The sequence below is a fragment of the Diabrotica virgifera genome, chromosome 4 (assembly GCF_917563875.1).
Source record: "Diabrotica virgifera virgifera chromosome 4, PGI_DIABVI_V3a".
In the NCBI taxonomy this organism is placed as follows: domain Eukaryota; kingdom Metazoa; phylum Arthropoda; class Insecta; order Coleoptera; family Chrysomelidae; genus Diabrotica; species Diabrotica virgifera.
The window spans coordinates 28,623,060-28,635,323 of record NC_065446.1 but is presented as its reverse complement, the minus strand read 5'-3'; the positions used below and the strand labels follow the sequence as shown (position 1 = coordinate 28,635,323).

Sequence of the window (12,264 nt, the reverse complement as noted above, 5' to 3'; positions counted from 1 at the left end):
CTTCTACTTCGCAGTTTTGCTTTGTATACTTGTTGTAGATGGGCATCTCCATAGCGTTTTTCTAGACGAGTGAACAAGGTCTGGTAACATTTTTCTTGACCCTTAGGAACTGACCTTGATATATCTGCAGCATCACCTCGTAAAGCAACAGTCAAGGAAACTCTTTCTTGTTCGGTCCAAGAATTGGCGGTCGCAATAGCTTCAAATTGTCTAAGGTATATGGACCAAGAAGACTTTCCATCAAGTGGTGGTAATTTTAATCTCGTATGATGCGACGTTTCGTCTCTCGGTGATTCTTCTTTCACTACAGGATCTAACGCTACTGCATTAACTAGTGGTTGCATCTTCGTATTGGTTATTATGCTCTCTAATTCTTTGATCTTTCCTTCTACGGTCTCTAATTGTTTGATCTTCTCTTCTAACATTCCTTTATTGTCGTCTACACTTTTCTGTATCTTATCGGTTGTTCTAAAAACTTCTTCGAATTTCTCGTTGTTCTGTCTACAAACCTCTTTAATTACTTGAGAAGTCTTGTCAAATTTTTTAGCAACGTTTTCGAATTTCTCGTCGCCTTCTAGAAGTTTCATCGATCTTTTGAGAAACACTTTCGAATTTCTGGTCGAATTTCTCATTATTTATCTTAGACGTTTCATCGATCTTTTGAGAAGTCTCGTCAATCGTTTGAGAAACAGTTTTTAATTTCGATAAGATTGCTTGTTCTGCTGACTGGAAGTGGAACGTCTCTGGGCATCTCCGTTCTTCGTGAGGACATCCTCAAGTCGTGCTTGTGGGACTTTCTTGGACCCACTGCTGTCTTCATGCCGTTCCTCTACTCTGTTCACGAATCTGTTTTACGGAAAGTTCTTCTAGCAACATCTTCGGTCGGCACACACGTACTTTTCACAATGTCTTTTAAAAGTCTTTCCGAATACCGAACAATTAACGCATTTTAATTTTTTCCGACGAATAAAGTTCAAAAGTCTTTTAGAGTCACTTTTATTTTATTTAAAACAACTTATAATCCGACACCTGACTCCACTGTAGCGTGCTTACGTTTAAAATAATACTCTCGGTTCGTTTTTACGAATTTATTTATACAAGTTAAGAGAAGTCAAAAAAATACCAGTCATTTTCTTGAACGTTCCAGAAAAACAGAACCGCCTGCCTTGACTGTCTAATATTCAGGAGAAGTCGTTTCCTCACTTGTACGGTGAGTCATTCTTCTAGATGTCTCCTTACGTGACGCGCTGTCGAGACGGAACCTGTTATTTGCGGTCTGTAATTCGTCACAGTATAATATAATATTTATGGATTACTTTCGAAGGCCGATATGATCAAAGAAAAAATAAGATAAGGTGATTTTTCTAGTGACTTTCTTGGGTGTGAATCTGTCATTTTAGTTTACTCCTACATACTACCATATATGTCATAACTTTATATAAATTTGAAAATTTAAAGACGCTATTGTTTCTTTTATGTAAATTTAAAAAATTAAATAAGACAATAATTAATTTTACGCATTAATATTATTAAAATAATGTTCAACAATTGCTATTAGTCTATCTGTGTACATTTGATTATTTCCTAAATTAATAACGGACAAATTTTCTGATACTGAACTCATATCATCTAAGTTATCCAATGATGGAGCATCGTCTGGTTTAACAAAATTAAAATCCATGTAACAACATCCCTGCACAAATCCAAATATAGAGTATTTTCTCCAATGATCCATTAATACAGAATATGGGAATATAGAATTGGCATCATTCCCCAATTCCGCTAAAAAATTTGTTAACTCTTCGTGGTAGTATTTCAACAAAGCTGTTGACTCATTGATCTCTGGTTTAGATGCAACTGCATACAAAGTATATGATAAATCTATAACTGGAGAGTGATATCGGATTATTTGCCAATCTATAATTGCTATATCATGTGGATTTTCCTTGTTATTATCCTAAAATAAACCAATAATAAGTAAAAATTATATAAAAATAAAAATGTATACCATTTTTATTCATTCAGTTGCGGTGCGAAACCAAAACTGTCTTAATTTTTACTCAGATCAGAGAGTGCAGCCAGCACTCTTATCGACGATTTCACCTCTTGTTAGAGGTTCATCAGAGACTGCATAGGCTGCTTTTCTCTGGCCCAGGTAAAAATTTTCGACATATCCATCTCCCACCGCAACTGACGAGATGGTAGTAGGTGCCTAGCGGCATCTGCTAAATAAAAGACTAAGTTTTTCAACCTAATAAAAATATTTGTAAATTAAATATTTTTAAAAGATTTTTAATTGAAAAACTTTATTATATGTTTAAAAATTATATGTTTATAAATATACTAAAACTAACAATTTGTTAATACCACATTACGCAGCATGAGTACGAAAAGCTAGCAGAGCAGTGTTGGTGTATGATCGGAGTTGACACCGGAGATGGATGGGAGTAGGATTTTTCAAGCAATGGACACATGTAGCCTGCGGGATTCACAAGACATAGTCTATTTTGCTACCATACAGTCTTCCTGCTGTATGATCGTAGTACGATCGGAAGGCTGTATGATAAGTGTGTCTAAAGCGTTGGTTTCCTCGAAAGCGGTGCCGACAAACTGAGACCGTAACACTGCGATGAATGACGTCATAAAAAACTGTACCATGCAAAACAATAGCGGTGGCTTCCAAGGATGCGTTGGAAGCCAACGCTTGCTGAGTTTGCACATTCCATTGCCGCAGTGAAGAATCAATTTTTCACCGTAATCTGACGTCATTCATCGCAGTGCTACGGTCGCAGGTTGTCGGCACCGCTTTCGAGGAAGATTACGGTGAAAAATTGGTTCTTCACTGCGGCAATGGAATGTGCAAGCTCAGCAAGCGGTGGCTTCCAACGCATCCTCGGAAACCACTGCTATTATTTTGCACGGTACAGTTTTTTATGATGTCATTCATCGCAGTGTTACGATTGCAGGTTGTCGGCACCGCTTTCGAGGAAACCAGTGCTTTAATACTTAGTCCAATAAGTCTACAATAACTGACTTAAGGCCAAATAAAAGGTGCATCGGGTATTATTGGCGGAGAGCTTAGATATATAAAATAAATCTGCTAGCCTCGAGTATCTGTATAATAGTTAAGAGAAGATGTATAATAAATCAACTGGCCGTAGTACGTAGTATACATTAATTCTGAGTTGTAATACCTAATTTTGTCCTTAAAAGTTGTTTTTTTTTTAATTGAAAACTTCTTTACGGACGTTGTGCACTTTTTGGATGGGGAAAAAGCATTGAATTCGCGACCGTCATTGCGACCGTCATCGTGACCGTCATCGCGACCGTCATCGCCTCGGCAAAATAAATTTTGTACGTTTATATTATGTGTATGTATATGTATATAAATTATGTAGAAGTATTTAAATTTATAGTATAAAACCTACCTAAAGAGATAATAACCAGGATCGAAATATTCTTTTTCTTCTTGTAGTACCTATCCGTTTCGGATGTTGGCTACCATCATGGCAATCTATACTTTGCACACTGCTGCTCTAAAAAGATTTGTGGTTGTTGTGTTGAACCACGTACGTAGATTCTTGAGCCAGGAAATCCTTTGCCTTACTGGTCCACATTTTTCTTTCACCTTTCCTTGCAAGGTTAGTTGCAGCAGTCCATATCTTTCGCTGTTCCTCATGTATTCGATTGTATATCATATTGTACTTCCGAGGTATTCGATTTTGGCTGCTTTTATTGTGGTTAACAGCTCTTTTTTGCATTCTCAGCAAAACACCCAGATTAGTAACGTGGTATGTATAAGATACCTTCAGGATTCGACAATAAATCCACATTTCAAAAGCCTATATTTTCTTGCAGATGGCGTCTGCGAGAGTCCACGACTCAACTCCGTATAACAGTATAGGAAAGATATATCGTAGTAACCTGACTTTTATGGGTATTGATAAATCATGACATTTGACTAACTTAGCCACTTTTTGAAATGCACATCTTGCTTTCCTTATCCTACATTTAATTTCTATGGAATGGTCCCAATTTTTATTGACGTCCGTACCAAGGTAGGTGTATGTGTTTACTCTTTCTATTTGTTGACCGTTCACACTGATTCGTCCAAATTGCTGTTCCTTCTTAGAGATCATCATACATTTTGTTTTCTTAGTCGAAGCCTTACTTAATATTTATCGAAAAAGTAAGGCTTTTATGGCCTGGAAACCAGTTTTATGTAACAGAAACGTATCCATGTATATTCGCAAGAAAGTCCTGAAATGTTATGTGTAATCTATTCTATTATATAGTTGTGAGACATGGGGCATGGGCATTAAAAACCACAATGCTTAACTAATCAGAAGCATTCGAATTGTGGTGCTATCAGTGCAGATGGACGATAGAGGAAATAGAACAGGCACAGATCTAAGTCAGGGAGACTCCTTAAGCCCTCTGTTCTTTAATCTCATACTGAATCAAATAATTAAATTATTGGTGTTCGTTTTTTATGACTTCCCGAAACTTAGAATTTTCCCAGTCCAAGCCTGTTTGTAACTTTGTATATTTGATGATAATAATTAAAATGTATAAGTATAATATGTAATATTTTCTTTTCCTTTTCTTTCATTGCATATCAAACAAGAATTAAATAGTTTATATCTTAAAATAGTTTTAGATTTAATCTGCACCTATATCTGTTCAATTTTCTGCTTGTCATCTAATGATTGTATCATATCATAACGTTGTTCAATCTCTACAGGGTGATTGATTAGTAGGGTAAAGCTCAATAGCTCCGCTATAGTAATAGATAGCAATAAAAGTTAACAACAAAAATTTTAGCCACCTTTGAGCTTCACATTACAAAATTAGTTAGAATGTTACAGGGTGTTCGATAACACAGTGGCAGACCTAACTTATGTTTTTTTAAATGGAACACCCTATATTTGATTTTATATTCGAAATCCTGTTAACTTCTCCATCACAAAAATATAAAGGTTTGTGATATTATACAGGGTATTTACAAAGTTATAACCAATTTTGTATGAAAATCGTAACAAGTTCAACTCCCTGTATAAATAAAAATAAGCACAACAGCAATGGTTTATTAATGCCATATTTTTTTATTTATTATCAAAATTTTTAAGAATTATTGATATGGGCCATTCCACGAACATACGCCTGTTTTGGATTACTTCGACAACGAATATTTTACTGTGTAACATAAGACGTACGAAAGTAAATGGCGCTAATAATTATTCCAATAAACAACAATGTAATTTGCAATTTACTTTCGTTCTTCTTATTTTGCACAGTAAAATATTCGTTGTCGAAATAATCCAAAACAGGCGTAGGTATGTTCGTGGAATAATAGGGTATATTGCTAATTTTCTTTATATCAAATACAGGGTGAGTCAAAACGCAAGTACATTATTTTCAAAGGTTATTTATATACATACAAAGGTTTGTAATGTTATACAGGATATTTACAAAGTTATAACCAATTTTGTATGAAAATCGTAACAAGTTCAACTCCCCGTATAAATAAAAATAAGCACAACAGCAATGGTTTATTAATGCCATATTTTTTTATTTATTGTCAAAATTTTTAAGAATTATTGATATTGCTAATTTTCTTTATATCAAATACAGGGTGAGTCAAAACGCAAGTACATTATTTTCTCAGTAATGTTAAATGGAAAACCCTGTATTTTATATCATTATTGAAAATAACATTAACGTACTTTAATTTTTATATAACATTTCCTATGCCCAAATTTATTAGTTTTCGAAATATTTTCATTTTTCAGAGCAAATTATTTTAGGTGTTTAAATTTATCTAAAGTTTAAGTAAGCCATGACTGAATTGACAATTGAAGATTACCGACTATCAATCCAGTAATCAATGTAACACTGTAGCAAATAAAGAAATAAAAATAATTTATTAGTTATAAATTTTACAAACAAAAACACAACCACTACATGCAACATTTTTGAAACAATTAAAAACTATCTTTTTATGTAAATGCAACAAATAAACAAAGAAAATTAGTAATAAATTTTACAAAAAACACACAAACACAAAATACAATATTTTGTGAAGACAATTAAACACTACTTTTGTATGTAAATGTAACAATGTAACAAATGAAGAACGAAACATAATTTATCAGTAATACATTTTGCAAAAAACATGTTTGAAAAAATTAGAAGTTACTTTTAATAAAATATTTTTAATATTTAATTACATAAGGTGTTCAAAATTATCTCATAACACATTTATGTACGCCTAAAAACGATCATTGAATGAGTAGGTCTGGATCCCGCGTATGAAAAAAAAGTTGATTAATAGCAAGCTGAAAATTTGTTAATAGCTTAAGGGTGTCGAGTCGCATAAACTTTGATATTTGGGAACACTGGAACAGGGGCAGTTTTAATTGTGGAACGGGTTAAAAATTTGGAACGGTCAGACCACGAAAACGGCACATTTATTTTGTCCGACAGAACAGACTTAAACTCTCCGAACAGAGATTAAACTCTCATGCAAAAATCAGACTGCTATTTATCACCTGTCATAATTCCTGTCATTTGACATATTCTACATGTTCCACTCATTAAAACGCCCATTTGCTGATAAATAGCAGTCTGATTTTTGCATGAGAGTTTAATCTCTGTTCGAAGAGTTTAAGTCTGTTGTGTCGGACAAAATACATGTGCCGTTTTCGTGGTGTGACCGTTCCAAATTTTTAACCTGTTCCACAATTAAAACTGCCCCTATTCCAGTGTTCCCATATATCAAAGTTTATCCGACTAGACACCCTTAAGCTATTAACAAATTTTCAGCTTGCTATTAATCAACTTTTTTTTCATACGCGGGATCCAGACCTAGAGCTACTTACTCTACGGAGCATTTGTAAATTAACACATCGAAATACACTTTGTATTCTATTTTTCATCTCATCCCTTGTTGTTGGAGGTATTTTATAAACTTCATTATTAACGTAACCCCAAAAAAATCAATCCAGTTTATTAAATTCTGGTGATTTGGGTGGCCACGCTACTGGTCCATTGAAAAATGAAAATATCTCGAAAACTAATAAATTTAGACATAGGGAATGTTATCTAAAAATTAAAGTACGGTAATGGTACTTTTCAATAGTGATATAAAATACAGGGTGTTCCATTTAAAATTACCGAGAAAATAATGTAGTTGCGTTTTGAATCACCCTGTATATACAGGGTGTCCAGAAACTCTACCGACAAACGGAGACAGGAGATTCCTCAGATAATTTTAAGACAATTTAACCCAATTCACCTAGTCCGAAAATGCTTCTTAAGGGAGCTAGAGCTCTTTGAAGATGGCGTCATGAAATTAGTTTTTCTTAAATACCTCCAGAACGCTTCTATTTAGAAAAACGAAAATTGGTATGCATATTTACTTTTCAGAGATGAATCGATTCCATCCATTGCAAATTTCTAGTACCGGTCATAGGCGTGCGTTTTGGGTAGAGCAACGGGTATTTTATCGCATAACTTTTTCGTCCTTAACTTTAATGCATTTTTGACACCGGATTATTAAATTGTGAGATATTCTAGTACTAAAAGGTACTCTTGATTTAAGTCGGTAGGACACACCGTTTTCTAGAAAAATCGATTTGAAAGTTTTTCGTTTTTGGAATTTGAAAAAAAATTGAAAGAACTTTTCAACAAAAATAGAAGTATTTTACCAACATAAAGTAAGAGTAACTTTTAGTACTCGAATACGTCATAATTTAATAAGCTAGTGTCAAAAATGCTCAAAAATTCAAGACAAAAAAAGTTATGCTATAAAATAACTGTTGACCTACCCAAAACGGACGCCTATGACCAGTACTAGAAATTCGCAATTAATGAAATCAATTTATCTCTGGAATATAAATAAATGTACCAGTTTTCGTCTTTCTAAACAGTTTTTTTTTTGAAATTTTTTTTTTTAATTCAAAAAGCGAAAAGTTTTTGAATCGATTTTTCTAGAAAACGGTGTATCCTACCGATTTAAAACAAGAGTACCTTTTAGTACTAAAATACTTCCCAATTTAATAATCCAGTATCAGAAATGCATAAAAGTTAAAGATAAAAAAGTTATGCGATAAAATAACCGTTGCCCTACCCAAAACGGACGATTATGAACGGTACTAGAAATTTACAATGGATGGATTAGATTTATATCTTGAAGAAAAATACGCGTACCAATTTTTGTTTTTCTAAATAGAAGCTTTCTGGAGGTATCTAAGAAAAACTAATTACAAGACGCCATCTTCAAAGAGCTCTAGCTCCCTTAGGAAGCATTTTCGGACTAAGTGAATTGGGTTAAATTATCTTAAAATTATCTGAAGAATCTCCTGTCTTCGTTTGTCGGTAGAGTTTCTGGACACCCTGTATAAAGAAAATTCGACCATTCTTGAAAATTTTGACAATACGTTAAAAAATATGGCATTAATAAACCATTGTTGTTTTGCTTATTTATATTTATACAGGGAGTTGAACTTGTTACGATTTTTATATAAAATTGGTTATAACTTTGTAAATACCCTATATAACATAACAAACCTTTATATTTTTGTGATGGAGAAGTTAACAGGATTTCGAATTTAAAATAAAATATAGGGTGTTCCATTTAAAAAAAAACATAACTTTGGTCTGCCACTGTGTTATCGAACACCCTGTAACATTCTAACTAATTTTGTAATGTGAAGCTCAAAGGTGGCTAAAATTTGTGTTATTAACTTTTATTGCTATCTATTACTATAGCGGAGCTATTGAGCTTTACCCTACTAATCAATCACCCTGTATAATGATTATGCTTTCGCACATTTCCAATGAACATGTTCTTAAAATGATAAATTCAGAACGTCTGGTCATAAATATCATAAAGAGGAGAAAAACAGAATACTTCGGCCATATTTATAATTGAAGGGCCCAAATACCATCTACTTCGCCTTATAATACAAGGAAAAGTAAAGGGAAAGAGATGGGTTGGTCGAAAAAAACTCTCATTGCTGCGTAATATTATACTCTGGGCTAATTAGCAAAATTCATGGAAAAGTTATTTACCAGCAATTTACCAGCAATTTTATTGCTGGAATCGAATTATAAGATCCTATATATTAATAATATAGGTATGCATAGTCCGCAGATAGTGTGCTACTTTTTTTTTATAAACAATATGGCGCCGACAAATCGTATTTTTTTCAATTATTACTCTATAACTCCGAAGATTTTAACTTTACAACAAAAACACTCAAATAAAAATTCACTGCAATTCAATTCTGCATAGAGATATGTTTTTCTCGATTTGCTCCGACGCAAATTTTCCTCGGAAAATGCGGGTTTTCCCAACAAAATCTATAAAATTTTCAAATAAAGTTTTAGGTAAGTAATTATTAATCAATAAGTTAATAACTTAGTGACATCAAAGCTTTCTTGGTATAGATTGTAATTCCAGAAGCCGGTGAAAATTAAACGAATATTTTAGCAACAATTCAATTGTTAATTAACAATTTACGATCGCAATAATAACCAAAATAATCATGATACATTGATAAAACTTATAAAGATTATAAATATGAGATGCTTATTTAATATTTTATCAACAAAATATAAATTTTTCGTTTTTTTTGCATAATCTTTAAATTTTGAAAAAAAAAAAAGGTTATAATACGCTGGTCTAATTAGTAAAGTACAAAGAAAGGTTATTTACCAGCAATTTTATTGCTGGAATCAAATATTATGATCCTATATATTAATAATATAGGTATGCAAAGTCTGCAGATAGTGTTCTACTTTTTTTTATTAACAAAATGGCGCCCCCCAATCGTGTTTTTATCAATTATTGGTCTATAACTCCGAAGATTTTAACTTTACACCATAAACACTCAAATAAAAAGTCACCCCAATTTAATTCTACATAGAGACATGTTTTTTCCGATTTGCCCCGACGAAAATTTTCCTCGGAAAATGTGGGTTTTCCCAACAAAATCTCGAATTTTCAAATAAATTTTTTGGGCAAGTAATTATTTATCAATAATTAAATAACTTGGTAAAATAAAAGCTTTATTGGTATAGATTATAACTGCAAAAGCCGGTGAAAATTAAACGAATATTTTAGCAACAATTCAATTGTTAATTAACAATTTCCAGTCGCAATAACAACCAAAATAATTATGAGACATTGATCAAACTTACAAAGATTATAAAAATGTGATGCCTATTTAATATTTTGTTGACAAAATATAAATTTTTCATTTTTTTTGCATAATATTAAAATGTTTAAAAAAAATAGTTATAAACAAATTAATATTTCTCAGAAATTGTTTATTATATTATAATTTTAAAAAACACTTAAAATGCGTATTTCAAAGGTCTTGAAAATGAATGCTTTAAAAAATTTTTCCAACCATTTGCAAAAAAGTTATGAAACAGCAAAATAAACATACGATTACTCCGTTGTTTATAATTTGTTTTAATTGTTTCAAAGCTTAAGAGTGAGTTTATGGTACAAACTAATTACTCTCAAAAAATATTAAACATTAGTTCAATGGTTATATTTTAATCAAAGATTAAAAATGTTTTTTTGTAATTTTTAGCGCGAAAGTAGGCTTGATACAGAGTCGATATTACATAATTTTATTTATTAACTACTCAACGTCGCGCGGCGGTGGTCGCTTCGAGTGAAAATTTTAGCTACGGTACTGTATTAGTCTACTTTCGCGCGTGTAAATTACAAAAAAAATATTTATAATCTTTAACTAAAATATAACCATTAAACTAATAATTGATATTTTTTGTAAGTAATTAGCTTGTACTTTAAACTCACTTTTACGCTATGAAAGAATTAAAAAAAATTATAAAAAACGTAGTAATCGTATGTTTACTTTGCTATTTCACAACTTTTTTGCAAATGGTTGCAAAAAAGTTTTAAAGAATTCATTTTCAAGATCTTTGAAATACGCGTTTTACCTATTTTTTAAAATTAGAATATAATAAAAACTTTCTGAGAAACTTTAATTTATTTATAACTATTTTTTTTTAAACATTTAAAGATTATTCAAAAAAATTAAAAATTTATATTTTGTCGACAAAATATTAAATAGGCATCTCATTTTTATAAGATTTCAAAGTTTGATCAGTGTATCATAATTATTTTGGTTATTATTGCGACCGTAAATTATTAAATACCAATTGAATTGTTGCTAAAATATTCGTTGAATTTTCACCGGCTTCTGAAACTATAATCTAAACTAAGAAAACTTTTATGTCACCGAGTTATTTAATTATTGGTAGATAATTTCTTATCTAAAACTTTATTTGAAATTAAAAGATTTTGTTGGGAAAACCCGCATTTTTCAAAGAAAATTTTCATCGGAGCAGATCGGGAAAACCATGTCTTTATGCAGAATTTAATTTCGGTGAATTTTTATTAGAGTGTTTTTGATGTAAACTTAAAATGTTCGGAGTTATGGAGCAAAAATTGAAAAAAACACGATTTGGGGGCGCCATTTTGTTAATAAAAAAAGTAGCACACTATCTGCTGACTTTGCATACCTATATTATTAATATATCGGATCTTATAATTCGATTCCAGCAATAAAATTGCTGGTAAATAACTTTTCCCAAAAATGGCCTATTCTCCGATAATCAGTCCCGACTATTAGACTATGGTGTGGTTCCAGTAAAAAATGATATCAAACTGACACCAAATAAGCAGCACTGTAATATTTTGTGCTTGGGTAAAACCATATAGTCCAGAAAGCCACTGCGCATCCGCTAGGAAAAATATTCCGATTCGGATTTTTTGCACAATCTTACTCAAAAAGGACCCCTTTTAACAAATTTGCATGTTTCCAGGTCCAAAAGTGGGTCAAAATTGTTTTAAACATTTTTTTTTGTTTTTTTCCAAGTTTTTTTAGGTTTTTTGGATTATTTCAAACAGAAAAGGTCTTTAGTGACTTTTCTTAAAGTTGATAGTTCTTGACATATAAGCGATTAAAAATTTAAAAATTGCGAAATCGGCCATTTTTAACCCTCGGAAACTATGTGAAAAACTGAAAATTTCGATGTTAACAAGGTAAGAAGATATTCTTTGAACATCGATTGATGAAATCCCGAAGAGTTTTTTGCAATACAATATCGAAAACCCCCTTTTTTTAATTGCCAATCAAGCGGGTACTTTTTAGGTATGAGGAAATTAGGTTATTTTGGTACAAATAGTTCAAAACCCTTAAAGATTTCATGGAGTTTGGT

The 12,264-nt window shown here is 31.8% G+C and overlaps 1 protein-coding gene across 4 annotated transcripts in view; it reads right to left on the bottom strand.

Moving 5' to 3' along the window:
* Positions 1-12,264, bottom strand: part of LOC114349347 (uncharacterized) — a 94,926-nt gene that overhangs the window by 76,654 nt on the left and 6,008 nt on the right. Inside the window, exon 2 of one of the 4 annotated variants that reach the window (XM_050648105.1) lies at positions 1,602-1,957. The exons of 2 other annotated variants lie outside the window; for them this stretch is intronic. In XM_050648105.1, the coding sequence (XP_050504062.1) occupies positions 1,602-1,957 (356 nt within the window). Of the gene's footprint in view, positions 1-1,507; positions 1,958-12,264 lie in introns of those variants that run through there. One more of the 4 variants, XM_028299685.2, reaches the window with a different exon arrangement.